Here is a 21,474-nt window from a genome sequence, read left to right on the forward strand (position 1 = left end):
CCAGACTCCATTACAGCCTCGGTCTTCTTCTTCTTCTTCTTCTTGAGTGTTTTAGGGGGCGGTGTCCGTAGCTCCAAGGCTGCACACACACACACACACACCCGAAATTGACCTCTCTTTTGGCCATTTTTCACTTTCGTCTTTGTGGGAACAGCGATTAGCGGGCTTTTTTTTATTTTTTTTACACTTTTCTTGTTGCCCTTGAGCCGATTCCTTAGCTATAAAAAATAAAAAAAACATCCTGCTCTTCCACTTGCTGTCAGTAACCACCAATTAACGATTTTCCGTCACTGCCATCCACCTACGTAATCAGTAAGCCCTTGTGTACTGAGATGCAAAGCGGGAGATGTCCACGCGTCCACTGATCTTTGCTGGGACAATATTAGCTGTTCAGTGTTCACCAACGCTGCTCGAACACGCATGAAACACCATCACAACTATGACTCACTCCCAACGGTGCCAGATTGTCATTCTCGGAACATTGTATATATCGTTTCCAGACCTCATAACTGCCTTCTTCACCTTAATAACTAGATTCAATTATAGTTATCATTGAAATGGTTAATCATTGGTGTTTTTTGCAATGGTTACGGGTCAGAAATCGGGAAATACGATATGGTGAGAACGACAATCTGGCACAGCTGCTCACTCCCAACGTTGCCAGATTGACATACTCAGTTTCTCATATTTACCGATTTCCAACCCGGCCAAAAGCTGTCTCCTGTGCCCAAATAACTGCCTTTTTTATGTTGTTATCGTTGAAATTGTTAGTTATTCTTGTTTCCTGGTGATATTTAAAGGGCGAGAAGCCGGGATATGTGATGCTCCGAGTACGACAATCTGGCAACGGTGCTCACTCCTCTACACCTGACGATCACAATGCGCACAGCGGTTCCTTTCCCTTGCACACACTCATTTTTCCTTATCAGCACTGTTTTATTACAAACGGAAGAATTAAAGTGTTGTTTTATAAGCGAACACGATTTTGCAAAGGATTCAGTGAGTGCTTAACAGAAATTAAGCTCCAAATCTTCCGTAATGAGTCTGCTGTGTACTTATTATATCAAACTCGTGAAGGACCGTCCATGAGGGTTCTTCCTACTATGAGGTAAGGCTTGATTTACTGAAGGTGTTTTATTTCGTGCCAGACTCAAGAAGACACTCAACAGACCCTCTTACCCCTTATAATGAATATCAGCTATACTTTACCCTCTTGCATCTGGGTTGCTTTGTTTCACGTTGCTCATAGGATGTCAAACCAAGATATCACCTACCACTCAGTGCAGTACTAACATGTGAATTACTGGCACAGCGTCTAGTCAGATGTAAGAGCTACCACGGTTAAGCTGTAGGACCCTAGATGCAGTTTTAATTAAGAGCTACATGGATGAGAGAGAGAGAGAGAGAGAGAGAGAGAGAGAGAGAGAGCACTACCACCAAGTCATGCAAGGAGTCTTTGATATGTGTAACGGTCCAAAAGTGTAACGAATGAATGAGTATGGAATGCAAGTGAGTGAATGATTATATATTACAACTAACGAGCAAGTGAGCGGATGTGTGGACGGGTGGACGAGTGTGTGTGATAGGTAGAGATTATTGGCGTGAATGAGGGTGTGAATGGATGAAAGACTGTTCTGAAATCCCTCATCTCCAGTCTCGAACCCTAGAATAATTATTAGTTAGCTAGCGATAGATTACCTAGTTGTAATGCAGAGAGGGAGTCACGTGAAGAAGGGGGAGGAGCTTAGCGAGGAGCAAAGGTGAGCAGGCAATGGCAGGGAGAAGCACGGGCCAGCGAGGAGACGAGCACCATCATAGTAAGAGTGCAGCCAGGGAGGAAACAGAAACCCTGAGATAGATACAGACGAGCGGTGAAGAACGCACGTTAAGAGGTGGGCGTGACCGTCCATCACAGCCCTGTGAACACCACCGCAAGCACGGCAGAGGCGAGGCAAGGCACAGCAAGGCGAGGCGAAACAAAAGCACGGCGGAAGCAGCCTCTTCAACAACGCCTTAAACCAGCCTTACCGTCATAACCGCCTCCACGGCTTCTGCAACCACGCCTCAGCTCGTAAACCACCCAACCACGGCCTCTTCAACCACGCCTCGTCAACAACGCTGCTGCAGTTACTAGCCCAGGCAGTCTCCACACCCCCCCGCCGGCGCCTCAATCGCCCCAGTGCCCTCCTCCATCCTGCACCAGTCGGCACTTCAACGGATAAGCATCCAAATGTTCCCCAATCTCCCTGATAGTTAGTTAGGTTCAATAATATGCCGTTATGTATGGATTCATTTAAAATTGTCACTCCGCTAACCGCCCAGGGGATGTAATTATATTTATACATAAGAAAAGTTATTAAGTTACTAAGTGCTATAATTTCAAGCCTGTCAACCTGCCATTTGGGCATTCTGAAACACACACACACACACACGTTATCACCACTTCCCCCTTAACTAAATATTGTCTCAAAGTGGTTCACACGGGAATCCACCCACCTTCCATCATTACCGCACTAAAACCCAGAACGAGTGTTCACTTGTCCTGAGGCTTGTCTCAACATCATTGACAACCGCTCGGAAATAGCCAGACGACCACCCCGCTACCACATTACCATCTAAACAGTGGCCGTCAGAAGGAATGTAGCGTTGGCTTGAAAAATAGAGAGAGCGAGCGCTACCACCAAGTCAAGCAAGGGGGCTATGTATGTATATAATAGTCTGTGCTCCATAATCAAACATGTACAGGTAAATACAGGTGTCAATTGTTGCTTGTTTCACTACACATTTTCTATCAGCCAAAGCCCCATACTTACAACCTGACAACCAAGACACTAGCTACTGATAGGGATTGATTCACACAACGCCTTCAATTAGTGTTTTACTGTGGTACCTTTCCATCGTACAAGCACGTAAAGCTGAGGCAGCAATCTTAGTGCAGTTGACTTTATAAATGTAAAATATCTTAACAAGGTTTCTGGACTTTCCCCTTTGAGGAGAATTTGAGTGAGGTTTTTCTTTCTTCCTTATATTGGTCAGGGTGAGATGTCTCTACAGTATGGTGTCTATGGGGAAAAAAGCCTTGACAAACACTACTTTTGTTACATTTAACGATGGACATCTTGATATGAAATAAAACCTTGGACATCTGGATATGTCAACACAATAAGAGGGCATCAGGATCTTCTCTCATCACACCAACATTGTCACAATATGCAATATCCATCCCTGTAAGTTCTTTACACTGAATGACGGTAAATTAGTTTTCTTACTTAATAATTAATGACAAGCATGCCATTGGAAAGACTCTTACCATATTCTTAATTAAAAGAATGTGACAGAGCAAGTAAGTGATCCAACTGTAAGCAATGCTCATCACAACCATGTCATCTTACATCTACCATATGAAGGGAGTGTTGTTGCAGTAAGCACAAAGGAGTTCACCGGTGCAAGATGTTGAGTGGTGCTTGGTGTACCATTAAGTGAAGGCCTTGCTGGTGAAGGGACCACCCTAACACTGGGACCCCAACTCTTCTTCAGTACAAGGGTAGCAGTACTTCTCCCTCATCGGATTACAGAATGGTAGGGCATGTGAGGGAAGCGTGTGTCTGTGTTTTTGCAATGTTATGCCGCAGGTGTGACAGTCTGGTCTGTACGCCACCCGTCTAGTAACTAAAGTCAACAGCAAAATAGTGGTGTACCTGTTCTTAATATTATCAATAAAACATAATAAATAAATAAGCCAAATTAAATACTATGAAGTGATCTCCACCAGGAATGGATTTCAAAGACCAGATTAACAAAATTATGACTAAAGAGTGATATGAAAGAATAGTAAGGGCACTATGTAACTATTCATTTTAAAGCTGAAAGAGCTCACTCAACCTAGTGTAGGAGTGACGGCCGGTCTAACAGTGAGGAACAGGGAGATAGTGCCACAGCCAACTACTTCAAGGAAAATAGTACACTTTGCCTGGAGAGAACATTGTAACCTAATTGATTTTTTCATTGTAACATAAAATACAATATATCATCTCTGAGGAATATTTCACCTGCCAGCAAGAGGCATAGTAGACCGTTTTCCACTTCCCAGATCATTGTGTCCGTGCCTCACAGAGACACGACACCACTGTTATAAAGTTGCACCTGCCATGTTACTTGTAAAACACCTGCACAGCATCACATTCATCAGATCTGAGCTACTTATCCTCTGTTCAGTCAAATGCTTTATAGAGTATGTGACCTTGATATTTAAATTTGCTTTAAAAAATGCCTTTTGCTCACATGAACTGTTACCAATGCTGCTATCACACGCATTCTTTTGTACTGCCGAATCGTATGCAATAGAAACAGCTATTTTGAAATCTAGGGGTGTATTGTGTAGTATGTTTTAACAGGTAACAAAATTTCCACAAATGATTTCATCAACAAATATACATGAACACAAACAAATAAAAACAGTACCAGTATTTAATATATATAGTATATATATAAAATCTACTAACACAAACATATCAAAAGGTCATGGGAGGGAATTCTGCTGTACATTCAACTATACATAAAGTATCTTTGTAAGTTCATAGGACTGACACTGAAAGACTGGGACCTGCCTACATTTCCTAACAGCTGCTTCTAAGACACTTTATTCCAAAACTGTGTATGTAAAAGAATCCACCAAACATCACCAGTAAAATAGTTGATATGAAACTTTACAGTATAGTACAGACGCATGTCACGGATATCATACAACAAGACCTACCTTGGACTCAGACACGGAACTGAAGAGACACGTTATCACATCTAAACAGGAAAACAAAAACTAAACAAAATTACATTTAAACAAAATTGTCAAATGTCTTACATATATTGTCAATTTCTTCTTTCCACAGTACTTAACAGAAATTTGCTTTGGTCCGAAAGAAATATTTCCATAATGTTTCTAAATGACTGGGCAATAATTGGCTAAGTTTTGCCCGGTAGGCCTGCCACCAACGCTTCTAACTGTTGTGTATCTGTACTCAGCCAATGCTATGCACAGCAGTCCTGGTCGTGTCCCTCACTTTGTGCTGAACTACAGGCGTGAAAGCTGTCATGTGAAGACTCCATGAGACATATTGTCTATTGAGTGAGAAAAGTGATGCTTTAATTGAAAAGCAATTTCCTGTTACAGGGCCTAAATTTGTACTTGTGTGAAGCCAAAATTTTAAAGTATGAATCATGAAACCAATTATTACAAGAGAAGAATCTTACACTACATTAATCAGGGATACATATTTCAAACCTCACGTCTTTTGAGTGAGGCTTTATCAAGTTCTGAACTGAGGAAAAAATAAGGCTTGCTAATCTCAAATTTGACACTACATCAGGTATAAAATTAAAAAACATTACCATATCTATGTAACTCAAATTACAGCCTTTAGCAGTAAGGTAGCTGGAGGCTCTTAATGGATTGCTATGCATGCCCTCACTCTTTACCGTATAACTGCCTTCACCAAGTAATATACTTAACCAAGTTTCTTCTGTGGGTGCAGAAATCAAGTGGTACTCTCATTTGGTAACATGCTGCAGGATAGCTTTTTAATACAATATTGTATATGATCTTCCCTGGAACGTGGAAAACTTGAAAGAGTTTAACTAGATGAGTCTGAAACAAAAAAAGAAAAGAAATTAATACAGATTCATAATTCAAGAAGGTAAAACATGAACAGCTGAATGGCAGCCACCAAACTCTCAATACTCTCTAGAAACATGGATTGAAGCTGCAGGGATGACAAAAGTGTGAAGTCAATTCATACTCTCAGCATTTGAATGCACAAAAATGGATTGAATAAATCATCAAAAGATTGTGGGTGGATAGGGCTGCAGTGATAACAGAACACTGTCCCCGTTCCAAATACTTGCAGGCTCCAACTTCTGTATCCCTTGGAGTCTAATTTCTCATTGTGAATACATTAACAAGTCCTTTAACCCTGTAATGCCTTGCTAAACAATAGAGTTCATGGAATCAAAGTAAAGAAAATCGAAATTTTTTTTATGTTTAAAAGCCGAAATATATTCAAGCAACAACATGTGCTTCCCTGACTGAAAATGCTGAGGTACATACCAAATGAAATGAGGATAAGATGAATCCTAGCCCTGACTCACAGGGTGAGCTAGAGCCACAACCAAGCATTAGCTGAGGAATGAGCAGATTCACATGCCAAAAAAATCTAAAAAAATTAGTCCCTTACTAATTATGAAAGTCTGACAAAAAAAGTATTTGGTTATAATGTGAAAATTGCAATATTTGTATTAAATGTGTTATAAAGACCTGACTTACTGTTATATCAAAAAGGTTAACTTAAAGCCTCAAAAACATGTTATATTCCCTATGTATTAAGTCCAAGGGCATTACAGGGTTAACCACAACAGAGATATAAACACTTTCACCAGAATTTTACTATTATTCTCTTGCCATAACACCTGCACACTACATTTACTTTAAAAAGATATCTTCTGCAAACTACAACTGCACACACATACATAACTCAGTTTTAAGTTTTCACATCACGCAACTCAGAGAAAGGAAACATGACAAACCCGAGGCAGCCACCTAGGCTTACCAAAGGAAGCCTGTAGGCCTGAGAGCTACTCACCCATGCGAGCCCCCATGGAGCGACGCTGGACGGCGGGCGGCTGGTAGGGCTGCATGCCGCCCCGGATGGGTGCATGGTTGGCCTGAGGTGCATGTCCTGCTCGGATGGGCTTGGCTGTGGGAGGAGGAGAGATTAACTCAAATAAAACGAACTAAGAATTTTTTTTTTTTAAATAAATATCCTCTGTACACCAGGCTTGACAGTGATAGAGTAATGGAAATCACACTAGAAAAAACTGACAGCGGAGGATGCAAGCGACCAGACAAAGTGACCCTAACATTTACAGTGAATGAACATTGCAGTCTGTCACCAGTTCAACCCACACCAACAGGAGATCCACACACACCAAGATGGGGTTCGAAGTCTTGTGGGAAAATGAAGCAAGGAAAATCAGCAAGTCAGGAGGAAGACAAATCTACAGAGTACAGTTACATACCATGCCTGTACCCTTAACCCCTTCATTACTGCTGGACCAAAACAGCGCCCTGCGCCGTATCCGGGACTGCCGCACACGCCAAATTTCAAATGTCGCTATTGAATATAACAAGTTTTCAGCCATAAACTCAACATAATTATCATGTATTATATATGAAAACATGCAGAATTAAATGGTGCACATAAAAAAATTAAATTAATTGATAATTTTGAGATGTAAGTTTAAATATACAGAGATGAAATAACTCGTACACTGGCTAAAGCGAGCCATGATGCAGTATGCGCGTCCTCGGATATGGTACGGGGCACGCAAGGACGCAGTATATGCGCCCTCATGTTGAAGGGGTTAACTACATAATCAGTCAAGCAATAGGGGCAATTCTTTATATTCTCAAAAGACAGTCACCAGATAAAATTCAGACACCACAGAAGGATTAAAAAAAGGGAGCCATTGCATACCAATTTGGGCCGTGGTTCCCCTGCGCTGGAGGTTCTTCTGCCGCACTGCCTCCTTGATTCGGTCCACCTCCTGCTGGTACCTCTTACGGTCCTTCATTGCCCCTTCTTTGGCTTCCTTCAGGGCAGTTTCCAGGGCCTGTGAAGCAATACACAATTATAGAATATCAAAAAAATTATATTGAAGAGAATATGAATCCTTATCATCAGCGACATTAAAATTATTGTTCTCTGTATTATCTGGTAACTCACCTTGACCCTCTCCATGGTGGCCCTGAGCCTCTTCTCCAGCTTCGGAAGTTCACACCTCAGATCTGCGTTGTCCCTCACTAGCTGCTTGTGTACCTTGGTGAGCTGGTCAAGGTTGTTCTCCAAAAACTGAATCTTCTGCTTCTGTGCAAGTGATCCACCAGACTCATCACTCTCCTCTCCAGATGCAGACTGCCAATGGGGAAAAGTTTTGAGAGTTCTATAAGTAAAACAATATAGCTACAAGAAAATAAATACATTTTATAACTCGTGTATGAGATTCTAACACTTCTTCAGTTCTGTTCCCTCATTCCTTCTAGAACATGACCTTGCCAGAAGTTATTAGGTCTTCTTATTCATACACACCTTCCATGCAGAATCAATCATTCCCACCCAGTCTCTCCCTAATGCATGTCTCCAACCTATAAATCTGCCTAAAAAGTGGTGTTTTGAACATCCAATACCTTTCCCCTGCAGCCTCCCTGTTGACTCTTGTCATTTGGCTCCTCCACGCCCAGGATTCCCATTTTCTACAACAAATACAAACTATGGGTGCTATGGATTATTACAACAAGAGCACTAGGAGATTAAAGTCCCATGCAATAAAGAATACACCACAGGTTCACAGTATTCTAGGCCCTAAAGAAGCAACCAATATCTCGGCAATAAAAACACAATAAAGAAATTATTCACTAGCTAATTCTATCTATACAGCAAGAATAGCAATTTCATCTTAAACAACCTCTCAGTCCGCTCACCTTCTTCACTCTGGTCTGCAGGTCCTGCACGAAAAGTTTGCGCAAGTTATGCAGGGTTTGCAGCTCCTTGGCCACCGTCTCCTCCAGACCCTTGAGGTCTTGGCGGGCCTGTTCCTTGCGCTCATGGACTGTTGTTAGTTCACTCAGCTTAGAAGTCTGAGGAGGAGGAAGAGCATGGGTTGGTGTGAGCCATCAGTGTCTTCTGCATTATTACTAATCAGCCATTACATGAACATTTGTACATAGCAAAATCATCTGCCAAAAATACCTAAAAACTACATATTCACTGAAATGTAAATATCAAATGAAGAGTTCTGACAAAGTAAATACCTTCTTCATATTAAGGGCATGGTAAAATTGATAATGTAGAACATCAAATAATGTGAATCAGGGATGTTCCCCTATCACTGCTTGATGAACAGGCAAATAAAATATCAATGAATTGAGTTTTGACTAACTCTCATGGCACAAGAGTAATCTGCCACTGGTGCCTAACAGCCACGCACCTTCTCAGCCACCTCAGCCTTGAGCTTCTCATGGTCACATTTCAGCTGCTCCTCAGTCACAGCTCTCTTCTGGTTCTCATCTGTGAGCTCTTCAATCTGTTGCTGCTTGGCTGTGATCTCATCCCTCAAAGCTGCCAGCTGTAGAGGATAAAGTAAGGAATTATACTCTGCATGAATTTTATGACCTCTGTAGCATTCCGTAATTACTTGCTTCAATGGTAACTTACACTGGCATTATCAAAGTGCTTGGTAACCCTTATTAATGCAATTTTTTAAAATATCTTTAACTCCAACATGAATGTATAGAGTAATTATTTTATTTCAAGATATTCAACTTCAGAATTTTCACATAATAAAAATTACAAGAGTACAAAAACAATTGTAGAACATAAACTTAGGATCAGTGAAGGCTTATACAGCAAGCAAATTACTGTAACGACAGGAAAAGTATAGTGGGCTGCCTCTGGTCCCCACCTGTTTTTGGTGCAGCTCCCTGTGTTCCTCGATCTGCTTCTCAAGGGCGTCCTTAACATGACCATCCTGCTCTGACACCCTTGACACAGCCTTGAAGCGTGCCACCTCCTCATTTAGGCTGTCCACCTGCAACAATATATCACCTTGACAAAAGATCTACATAATGCTTTCTGCAGATACATAAACAAAAACCTGTTTGAGTCCTTAAAAGTTAAAAGATGGCTTCAGTTTTAAAAATGACACTATCAAAGATTAACATACCACAAAGAGCATATCTAAAATTGCCAAGAATTATTTTTTTGGCATACATTTATATATAATGATGAGTTGCCTATCAACACTGTCAATTAGAACAGTACACATTATGATCAGGTGCCACAGATCCTAGAATGCCCCAAGTCCCAACTCCCCCCTCACCTGCTCCTCCAGGGCCCTCTTCTTGGCATCACCCTCCTTCATGGACTGAGTGAGGGTCTTCATCTTGGCCTCGTGCTGGGTCAGGAGCAGCTTCGCCTCGTTCAGCTCCTTCTCCCGCTCATCAATGTGGGTATTGAGGTCTGTTTGTTTGGTTTCCAACGTGGTGCATCGCTGAACAAGGTTCTTCACCTCTGAGCGCATCTTTGAGATGTACAGTCGGGCAACTGTGAACTCTTCCTCCACCTTACCCTCCACATCACCAAGGTTCTGTCAAGGCAATTAGTTTATCAGGCACAGATTAGGTAGTCACATCACCAAGGTTCTGTCAAGGCAATTAGTTTATCAGGCACAGATTAGGTAGCCAAACTATAGGAAAAAGATAAAGCCATTCTCCATATGTTCCATTTAAGTGATATTTATACTCAATTGTTTCTATTAAACGACACTTTACAAACTCATCTCATTCTCTTCATGGTAACTGCTACAAAAACACACACAGTCTTACCTTCATGGCATCGTTGGAGGTGCCAATGATGGTGCCCACTTCATTGAGATCCTTCAGGAGGGACACCAACATTTCATTGATCCGCTTCTTCTGGTGAGTCTGAGACTCCTTAACCGTCTGAAGTTCTGATGTGGCAGAACTTAGTGAGGCCTGTCAAGTAATACTGTACTTAACTCTCATCCTCAATGGAGATATTCAAATAGTCAGGAAATAGATTAGTTAGCATCCAAACTAAAATCATATTAAAAATGGATTCTGCACAAAATTAGCTTCAGTAATTCAAACAGACAGGGATGCTGTGGTCATAAAAATCATATGAAGTGAAAACAAGTAAAACAAACCAGATAATCCCCCCCCCCTCCCTACACACATACAGACAGGAAGGAGGAAAGAGATAAATGAGCGGAGAGAAGGAGAAAGACCGAAGAAAGGAAAGGGAAGGAGTACCTGTTTCTGGCTAAGCTCCTCCGCCATGGTCTCGTTCTCCTTGCCCTTGCGCTCCACCTCCTCCGTCTTCTGGTCATAGTTCACCGCCAGCTCCTCCAGTGCCTGCAACACCTCCTTCACCTCCTCCTTGGCCTTCTCATTCTCATTGGTGAGCCGAGTCATTTCTGACTGAAGCATCTCATAATCGCGGCGAGTGGAGGAAATCAGCTGTAAAAGATATTTGTGGTTAAGGCATAGAAGTGCATGTAGGCTTATCTGACCTGTTCAATTCTATCCTGTTTTTCATCTATTCAGAATGAGTTAATCCATAAGTGGTTTGAATACTGATAGGGTTAACTCAACTTATCCAGGTATGGCATATATTCAGAATAATCAATTTACATAAAAAAAATAGAATCTAATCATGTCATACTTAGGCCTGATGTAAAGGTATAGTTTCTTTGTATCAATGGATATTCACAACTTCCATTTACAGGCACATACATAAATTATGTGTACTACAACTAAGAAAGAAAACAAAATATGCACAAACACACACACACACAAATGTGACCATGTATGCATACATTCACAAGCACATGTACAAGAATACATACACACACACACACAAAGATGTACGTATGTTGACACAAGCATACCTCTTCCTGCTCCAGCATCTGCTCCTTCAGCTTCTCCACCAGCTGGGATTGGTGGTTGATCTCATCATCCTTCTCGTCCAGACTCTGGTAGAGACGCTCACGTTCCCTTGCCCACTCAGCTGCATCCCCATCCACTGGGAGGGGAGCTGCCAGCACTTGGACTGACACAACAATTGTAAAACTTGAGGAAAGGAGTCTATGATATAAAAGGGATGGGGGCATACAGCACCTGGCCACCTATGCTCAATGTATCAAATCAGAAAAAGGATAGTGAACAGAAAAGTACAAATGTTGCTTTCATAACAGGATTGCATAGGAAGAGATGTTGTGATGGATTAAAAAGCAGCAGTGGTGTAAATATGTCTCCCATGAAATTATGATCAAACACATGATGAATGAGAAAAACTGAATGGAAAATAGAAAGTATTTCTCTATGAATACAAATAATAATAAATGAGTTCTTCACAGAACACGAGACTTACTAAGCTGCTGTGAGGTGGTTGAGGCCTCCATGTCAACAGCCACCTGCTCATCCGTGCTCACAGACTCTCCAGCTCGCCACCGCCCCAGCTCCCTGTCCATCTTTTCCAGCTGGGCCTTCAGCTTTGTCACCTGTGCAACGATGACAAATAGAGACATACATACATGCATACATCAGACAAGAGCACACATCTATTTAAATCCACAGTAATCATAATGCAAAACATTTAACCATATCTATAAAAAAGTGGCCAAAAGTGCTTCCCAGGCTTACATATTATTGAACCTGCACAGAACAAGCAGCTCCTACTCACCTTCTCCTTTTCCCTTTCATAGCGCCTCTTCCACTCCTCAGCCGTAAGCTCCTCATTAACAGTCACAACATTCTTCACAGTCTTGGCTCTGTAAAGAAAATCAAAATTCAGCATAGCACATTCTCCAAGATCTAAGCTACTGTAGGGAGATAAGAATTTTATTTTTATACTGAAGTGATAAGTTTGTAACAATTTCTGACATTCTACAAACTACTCACCACTTGACTGCTCTGTTGAGAGAATTTGATATTACCGAGATACTGAGCTCTTTGACTCACTGTTCACTTTCAAGCTGTAGGTTACATTACCATTCCCAAATCTTTAATTACTGCCTTCTTGAAAAATTTGTCCTTTCATGCTAAACGGCCTTTCCAATTTCAAATATGACATTTTTCAAGAGATTTTACCTGAGAAGTTCAAATTAGGATCTCACAATAAAAATTTCAGTTATTTTGAACTTACCTCTTGCCAAAGTCAAGAGTAGATTTAGTCTCGGGTTCGTTGAAGGATGCGGGGGAGCAGCATATGACTATAGTAGTTCGTGCGTTGCCTCCAAGGGACTCCTGAAGGATACGTGTTAGTTTGGAGTCTCGGTAGGGGACGTGGGTTTTGGTGTTGTCGGCAAGGGCGGAGATGACATTACCCAGGGCAGAGAGGGACTTGTTGATGTTCTTGGCCTCATCCAGGACAGCTCCCTCAGCACCAGTTTTACTCACCTATTGCAGAAAATGTCACATTAACCAAGTGAATAAATAATGAAAAATCAACAATCAAAGTCTTCCAGTGTCTACCATCAAAGCTATCTTGGAACACAGTGCAACAAATATCCAATACAAAGGAGAGTAATATGTAAATTATATGAATGTATCTACTGAACAAAACTGATAAAGACAATTAAATTATACATGTACAGTAATCCCTCCTATATCTGACATAATAGAGCCATCAGACCATCCAGATATGGACAAAATCCCAATACAGAACTATTCAGACAGGCTTTGCTGACAAAATATGTACCGTGAGTAGCACCCCTTCTTCAATTATGTCAGTGTTCCTTGGTCTCAAAATTCCAGTATTTAAACATTAACAAACACATAGGAATATCAAATTTAATGCTAGACACTAGGGAAACACTGCATAAACCACAAAATGAAGAGACTCACCTTTTCACTACCAGCCAAGTCAACAAGATAAAGTTTACCCAATAGTTTCTTTTGCGACTCTATATTCTCTTGCTTAACTTGAATTAAAAAGACACTGTGACTTCTAGAGCTGTGTTCATTCATGTCTGAAAAGAGAGGAAAATTTATGTTAAATCCATTTGCTTATAAATCTTACACATCATTTAGTACAGCTGAATTAACACTTTATATGAAGAGGAAAATGTGCTCTTCAGTCAACGTTGCCAGATTATTGTGTTCAGCCCTTTATGTTTACCAACTTCCGACCCAAAAACTGTCTCCTGGGCCCCAATAACGAGATTCCTCTATATTTATCATCAAAATAGCTAATTCCTGATGTTTGTTGGCAATAGTTAGGCGTCAAAAAACGGTAAATACTATGATCCGAGTATGATGATCTGGCAACGGTGGCTCTTCTCTTCTTCCAAAACAACAAGACTCACTTGTGACGGCAACATGACGGTTGCTCTTGCCCATCTCAATGACCTCAAGCACTTCTTCAGGAGAGGACACAAATCTCTCGGTGGCACCCTTAACGAACGGCACTCGATTCTTGTCTTCGTGTACAGCCAGATTTACCTTAGACACTGTGAACAAATAAAACAAAAGAATTAAAAATGTGTTGGATGATTAATAATAAATAGTATGCTTCACAACAAGTATTAAAGGTACATATAATATTAAGCAAAGGTCTATTTTTAATCCCATTGCAGTGACTCACCATCCAACAGATCTCTGATTTTGTCCATGTAGATCTCAAAGTAGGAGACCTTGATATGGAACTCCAGGTTTTCCTCCATGTTGTAAATGTGGTTGAAGATATCTTGGATGATGCGCGGGATGATGCCCTGAAGGTTGGGGTCGCCAATGACACCCTCCATAGTGTGGGTCTTCCCTGAGGAGGTCTGACCATATGCAAAAATGGTTCCATTGTAGCCATTGAGCACATCTGTGAGGGGGAATGAAATTTATGAATGAGATTTTACAGGAAACATTTGGATCTCGGCAAATATAGATAAATGACTTTACTTGATTTAATGATCAGTTTGCATTTCAAGAAAATCATATATTTATTTTTCTCAAGCAAAAACGGCCAGGTGTACTTATGAATGTGTAATGAAAATAATGTAGCTTAAGTGGAGATGCATTTCATTGGCCATTTGAAGTACATGGCTAATTTCTGATTACAAAACTGATTTACAGTGCATACTCAATCACAGTTTCTAGCACAGGAGCATTTTAGCATTGCCAACAAATCTGATGAACAGTAGCTCCCAAGAAATGGAAGTTTCCAATAGGAAAAATTAATCCTAAAAGATATTCTGTATTTGTAGTAATAAAAGAAACATAATTATATCAATTCATTACAACCACTAAAAGCATTCAAACACTTGCATAAATGTTGTGACCCCTAGTATGGGCCACCCATGGATTGTATACATAAAAAAATAAATAAATAAAATAAAATATAGTATAAAAAATAATAGCAAGCATGTTTCAAAGCCTTAAAACTAGGTATGTGAGAAACCATAATCCTGCACAAAGTTGCTGGACTATCCAGTGCACACATATACACTGAGTAAAAGATTAACTGAGTGAGCTTTTGTGTTCCCCTGGATTCAAGCCTGTTGTGTTATGCAAAATAATACTCCACTTGACCTCACCTTTGACAATATCTTTGGCCGCTGTATTATAAACTTTCTCCTGCGTAACATTTGGTTTCAGGATGTTGTCAAAATGATACACTTTCCCCTGTTGATAAAAAAATTATGTTAACATTATAACAAATTATTCATATCACATTAATAAACTAACTCCATCTAATTTTGTCATAATATGCATTCTCCTTTTTCGCAAATAAAAGTTATAACATTTAAATATCATTTTGGATCTGTTCAATTTGAGAGATGCTTACAATATACAGAAATAACAGAATACATAAAATAAAACAGCTAAGTCCCTGTTTAAGAAAACCAGAGTTGATATATTCCAGAAAAAAAAAGACAAAAGCAAAGACAAAAGTTTACAAAAGTCAGTATAAAGCATACAAATATATCCAATTTGAAACCTTGCAGTTCTTCATTTCCCTTTCCATACTGTATATAAAAGTGTGCGGGACATCCCCTACATGTTACATGGCCATGCTATCTCCCCACAGGAAATGCCACAGTCAATTTTTTTTTTCTGATGAGTCTGTCACATATCTAGGTATATTTCCCCTCTGTAACACCACAAAACTTGTCAGCAACATCCTGTACCTGATAATATGTGTAACTAAGAGGAAATGGTGGTGTGAAGAAACTTCATATTCCTAGATAAAATAGATAACAAGATTTGGTCATCACAAAAAATATAAAGTTTACTTTTGATACAGATCATATGAGTGGACTAAGCAGCCTACCACACAAAAGACCCACAACAGGCCTGTAAACATGGCTGCCAGGCTGGTGGGTGGTGCTGGAGGCTGACAAAAACTATACCTATTGTTGAGTTCTTATCACCTACAAGGATGACAACAAAGAACTCTAACTTTCTGTGAATATTTGAGTAGGAACACTTCTTTCATGCTCTTTGAAGATATATAACTGATTTTTTAGTGCTGAGTCAATTAGGGAAACTATGATTATGAAGATGAAATGCCTCAGTGTTGACCTCACCTGGTATTCTCACCTGTATACATAAACCTAAATGACTCTCTCCCTAAACCTTAAAATTTTGGAGATGAAGCCAACATACACACAAAGACTCAGCTCAATGGAAAGTAACACAGCCTACTCCAAACTTTCCTTGCGTGTGACCCAGAATAATGGTGTTTGAACAGGCTACCTTCTCAGCACATCCCTCGACCTTGAGACAACACCAGAACACCTATATGCCTATTGATTTACATAGAAATTCAGATCACACAGACAACATGGTCCAGACTAGGTGATCTGTCCTTAAACCTAAGTACATAATTCTACATTAATCAGATAGCTTTAAAACTTTGCATTTCTACTTTAGTTAATATTAAGTTCAAGGAATCGTCGGTCGAGCTTGTTTTTAAAGGGATGCAGGAACCCCAACCCTCCCCTACAGGACACAGGAGCCCTCAAATAGTAATGAATACCCTTGAATCAAACTTTCCTTGTATGTGACCCTGAATGTTGACCTTCTGGGAATATGCTTTCCTAACTGTCTGCTTACCCGAGAAACTCCAGGAAACCCACTACTGCAACCCCCACCCCCAACATAGAGGTCACAGCAGCCCCTCCTTTCCCTGGTGACCCTGGCAGATAGCACACAAAAGACAAAGTATAGGAAGCTTTAAGGAAAAATTAGATGGATGTAGATATGGAAATAGGACCATAGGATTAACTCAGGCCATGTATACTACCCACACACACTCCACCACCACATACCCACTCCACCACCACTACATAGTACACACCCACTCCACCACCACTTGCCTACATACCTATTCCACCACAATATATCCACTCCACCACCACCACCACATACCCACTCCACTACTACCACCACCACATACTCACTCCACCACCAGCACATACCCATCACCACCACCACATACCCACTCCACCACCACCCACACCACAACATACCCACTCCACCACCCACACCACCACATACCCACTCCACCACCACTACATATCCACTCCACCCACTCCACCACCACCACATATCCACTCCACCCACTCCACCACCACCACATATCCACTCCACCACTACCTTCAGGAGGCTACTCACCCCAATGCTGACTAGCTGGTCATCTTTGCTTTGTGGGAATGTAACGATGAACTTTGACCCCGCCCGTTCCTCGGAGTCATTGAGGGGCCGGAACCTGGCCACCACCTTAATACTATCCTCATTGCCCTTCTCTGGCGCCTCCCCGGACATCGTGGCGGCTCTGGGACGACTCTGCAGCACTTAATTATGAAGGCGATTAGGTGAGGCCCGTCATTATAGAGTGCAGTCAGCTGTGTGGGGTGGAGCCCGTCACCTCTTATGGGTTCCCACGGGCGGGCTTCAGGGCTTCAGGGGCTAGTATGGCGGGGTTTTAGGGGTACCTCGGGGCTTCGGGGAAATATATCACGGGCCAGAGGGTAAAAGAATCACTGGGCAGACGCTGAGAGGCCGAGAAAGTGGACGCCCGAGTAAGGTGTTGGGCCCTCACGCCGCCATTTCCTTTCGCGGTGCAGCACGGGAGGAGTGAGTCACGGGCCGCGGGTTTTAACTTACTTTTAACTCCCCCAGCCACGGAATTCCTTTTTATAACTATTAGTCACGCTGCCCCCCTTGTTATGCTGCACGGGGAGCGGCCAGGACCATACCCTCCACGCGCCAGGATGAATAATGAAGCCTTTCAGTCTATTGGTGCTAATGGTTACGTAATCCTTTAAATTGTTTCCCCAGTTGACTAATGTATAACAATAAACTTATCAATCAATCAATGTATATAATGCCATGGTTGTCTTTCTTATAACCCTTATGAAGCCATTGAATATATTGGTGCTAATGGTTACGTAATGCATTAATTTGTTTCCTGGTGTGGGTGTGGGCAAGTATAGTTGACTAATCTGTATGCCACGGTTGTCTTATAACCATAGCTGGGCGTTATCGCGATAAGTTATCGCGATACTTTATCGCTGATAACAAAATCGGGTTATCGGCCATCCGCTACTTATTTAAATAAATATCGGTATCTTCGTTACTTTTGTAACCAAACTAGCGATAATCGCTACTTTTTTCCGCCTCAGAAAAAAAACGTTGTCTCCCTACTGCGCATGCGTGGCCCGGTGTTGTATGAACAATCTTCGGGGTATTGAATATCTTCGGTGAAGAGATTTCATACTTAGATCATCAACATTAAAACATTAGTTTTTTTTTCTTTTTTTTTTTTTACTCAAAAATCAATATATCAAAGATAAAAATCATTTAACTTTGCCCAAAAAATGATTATTCTCTGCCTCAAAATTGATATTCCATATTCGTTTGTGAGCATGCCATGGTATTGAAGGCACCCGATGTTGTGTTATTTGGTGTCCATCGTCAAGCTGGCGCTTTTGTTTACAAACACTGGTCTCGCGAATTGCGCATGCTCAGACCAGTAAGCGTAGCCCTGTACAGTCTCACAAAGCTTTTTAACACATTAATTAAGAGTTGCTGGAAAGCTGAAACAGACATGCAGTACCACCATCCTCGCCGTTTCTAGAACGACACTCTGTACATATAAATACAACTCGTACAGTGTCGTTCTAGAAACGGCGAGGATGGTGGTAGTGGTACTGTATGTCTGATTCAGCCTTCCAGCAACTCTTAATTACGGTTAAAAAGCTGGTCTGAGCATGCGCAGTTCACGAGAGACAAGTGTTTGTAAACAAAAGCGCCAGCATTTGACGGTGGGGAAGTCAAATAACACAACACCGGTTCAGGCGTTTCTAGTATTACCGTCCATATGTAGGACACGTGTCAACGTGTGGTTTTCAGGTTTTGTAAGTTTTCTAAAATACAGATAATGAAAATTTGAATTCATCTATGTTTTTCTATCTGAAATATCAATATGGTATCGTTTTCGCCTATCGGACTTATCGCTAGCTAATATCGGAAGTGTGAATTCTATCTGGTATTGGTTATCGGTTATCGCCTATATTTGTGTCTCCAGTTAACGAATATCGGTTGTCACCGATAAGGTTTTTCATTATTAAGGTTTTCTGTTATCGTGCCCAGCTATGCTTATAACCCTAATGAAGCCGTTGAGTCTATTGGTGCTTATGCATGTCATGGATGTCTTTCTTATAACCCTAATGAAGCCGTTGAGTCTATTGGGGCTAATCAAGGAGGTATTATAAATACCTCCATGGGGCTAATGGTTCCCCCAGCTGGTTTACGTAATGCATTGTGTGGGTGTGTACAAGTAGTTGACTAATCTGTACTTATTATGGCCTAATTATCTTTCTTGTAACCCTAATAGCTACGTATATGGCTGAAGGTGCCTTCCTTTCACCTATTTTATTCAGCAATTACACAAAGAGGTGTCTTGATAGCTCGCCAACTTTCTCTTCATTTAATAACTAACTCCTGTGACGTCTACAGTGTTCGCTCTAATTTCCAATCTGTAAACTACCATCTCTTCTCTATTTCACTTTCTAAATTCAGAATTTCAGGTCAAAGCTGGATGATACGTCTGTGTGCATTTACCCCCCCCGATGCGAAAAACTCACGAAAATCCACCCAGGGGATTTATATATATTACCCCCTTTCCGGACTTCTCATGTGTTTTGTGACCCTGAGATGCCATGATTAATGATGATAAGTGCCTCCCTTTAGGTGTGAAGGAAATGATACTCAGTGTTCTGCTCACTACCTGCTAACAGTAGTGGCACTACCGCTACCACTACTTCAGTCAAATTGTAGTGGCACTATATCGCTACAGCTACTCATTTCTAAAGCCCCGTTCACACTGTGCCGACTCTGGGCCAAGACAACCCACGACTCTAGGGTACACGAGATCTTGGGTGTTGATGTGAAAGCTAGGGTCGGGCATGTCTTGAAAGAGGTCTTGACTCTTGAGACTGCTGCGCCGACGTCGTGACGGGAGTCAGAGTCGTGAGGGGTAGCACAAGAGTCGGCAAGAGTCTGGACCAACCGTCACTTCGGTTGAGGTCTGAGGGAGGTCTGGGGCAGTCGTGGCGACTGTCGTCAACAGTCTTGGCTTGTCTTGAGACAGTCGTGACGATTGTCGGAGCCATTTTTCAATTTTTTACCGTTTCTTGTCGGCACAGTCGTCTGTGCCGACTACTGATGAGGGACTGTCGTCAGTGTCGTGACGACAATCTTCACCTAATGAAGGACGATCGTGACGACTGTCGGCTCAGAAATATCGGCTAACACTGCCGCCATCAAGAAATTTTTATTTTTATTTTGCAATCACAAGCACAATAACAACTTCTGGGCATGGTTACGTTTCGCTGGCACAAACTTGGGAGCTGCACAATACGCACGCGCACTCCTTTTGCCTCGATCTCTCATTTGAATGACACAACTAGGCCGGGTTGCCACCATCTCCTTGGTTGCCACCCTGAGGTCAGAAAAATGTGGAATGCATCATCTCACTCTCCAATACGGAATGGATCCATAAGTAAAGGAACGGGTGGCAATTAACCCTAAAATTTCTCAAGCATGCAATGAGTGACAGCAGCACGCAGCACGCTGCTGGGGGAGGCAAGAGGGAGGGGGGAGGGACGTTACGTCGCGTATTTTAAACGTATTTTAGGACGAACCTTTGACAAATTTTACGGGCTGGTAACGTTTTGTTATCAACCGAAAAATGCGCTCACTACAATTCTGAGATACTGAATTTTATCTGCTTGACCATTCAGATAACAAAATACCGTATATGTACGGAACAAATGCCGTTCCGTATTGTCAAAACGGAACGATACATTTCATTCTCGAATACAGAGCTTGGCTGCCGCCAAGACAGTCGCGAAGACCGTCGGCCAACTCCTTGGCAACTGTCGGCCAGCTAGTCGGCCAACCAGTTGACAGACAATCTGGAAGACTGTCGGCAGATTCGTGGTTGTCGTAAACATATGGCGCCATTTAAAAAAAATACCGTTGAGACTCGTCTTGAGACTAGTTGACAGCATGTTGCAGACATTTGACTCACCCAGTTTTTACCAGTTTCCAAGGCCTCGTGAACCGTGGTCAGGAATATCCACGAGTGAATATGTGCTTGCCGTGCTCGAGTGTCCACCTCTTCTCTACCAGTAGAAGATTCCGGTTCTGGTTGAAGATCACTGTGTTCCATGACTGATTATGGTTCAGATAAATGACAATAGACAAAAAAAACAAAAAAACACCGGACCACAGGTAGGCAGCCAGCCACACCTCCAGTCGCAGATTCACTACTGAGCGAGCGTTGGGTGACTGACAAGAGTGACGGGTCGCGACTCAATCTACTGAACTGTACACGTTTCATT

General features: G+C 41.7%; 1 protein-coding gene across 3 annotated transcripts; it reads right to left on the reverse strand.

The window, feature by feature from the left end:
• Positions 1-2,865: 2,865 nt before the first annotated feature.
• Positions 2,866-21,358, reverse strand: LOC126994959 (kinesin heavy chain-like). Of its 3 annotated transcripts, none has more exons than XM_050854236.1 (20): positions 21,162-21,358; positions 15,157-15,244; positions 14,214-14,441; positions 13,936-14,079; positions 13,475-13,599; positions 12,774-13,027; positions 12,312-12,399; positions 12,000-12,129; positions 11,518-11,678; positions 10,880-11,086; positions 10,433-10,582; positions 9,928-10,194; positions 9,511-9,636; positions 9,037-9,174; positions 8,531-8,686; positions 8,237-8,302; positions 7,776-7,964; positions 7,527-7,662; positions 6,633-6,746; positions 2,866-5,641 (listed from the first exon to the last, which is right to left on the reverse strand). In XM_050854236.1, exons 1-20 carry the CDS (start codon positions 21,300-21,302, stop codon positions 5,628-5,630), a joined length of 2,922 nt encoding a protein of 973 aa, XP_050710193.1. In that variant the 5' UTR covers positions 21,303-21,358; the 3' UTR covers positions 2,866-5,627. The 3 variants fall into 3 exon arrangements, with proteins under 3 accessions (XP_050710193.1, XP_050710183.1, XP_050710200.1); XM_050854226.1 differs by lacking the exon at positions 21,162-21,358 and adding an exon at positions 17,240-17,724; XM_050854243.1 differs by lacking the exons at positions 8,237-8,302; positions 21,162-21,358 and adding an exon at positions 17,240-17,719.
• Positions 21,359-21,474: the final 116 nt, after the last annotated feature.

This window comes from Eriocheir sinensis, chromosome 7 (assembly GCF_024679095.1).
Source record: "Eriocheir sinensis breed Jianghai 21 chromosome 7, ASM2467909v1, whole genome shotgun sequence".
In the NCBI taxonomy this organism is placed as follows: domain Eukaryota; kingdom Metazoa; phylum Arthropoda; class Malacostraca; order Decapoda; family Varunidae; genus Eriocheir; species Eriocheir sinensis.

Coding starts and splice junctions, on each gene's coding strand:
- LOC126994959 (XM_050854226.1), bottom strand. CDS start 17,389: ATGTCCGGGGAGGCGCCAGAGAAGGGCAATGAGGATAGTATTAAGGTG. Junction 8,687..9,036: donor AGGCTGAGGTGGCTGAGAAG/GTGCGTGGCTGT, acceptor CCTCCTCCTCAG/ACTTCTAAGCTGAGTGAACT. Junction 8,303..8,530: donor TGCAGACCAGAGTGAAGAAG/GTGAGCGGACTG, acceptor TATTTGTTGTAG/AAAATGGGAATCCTGGGCGT.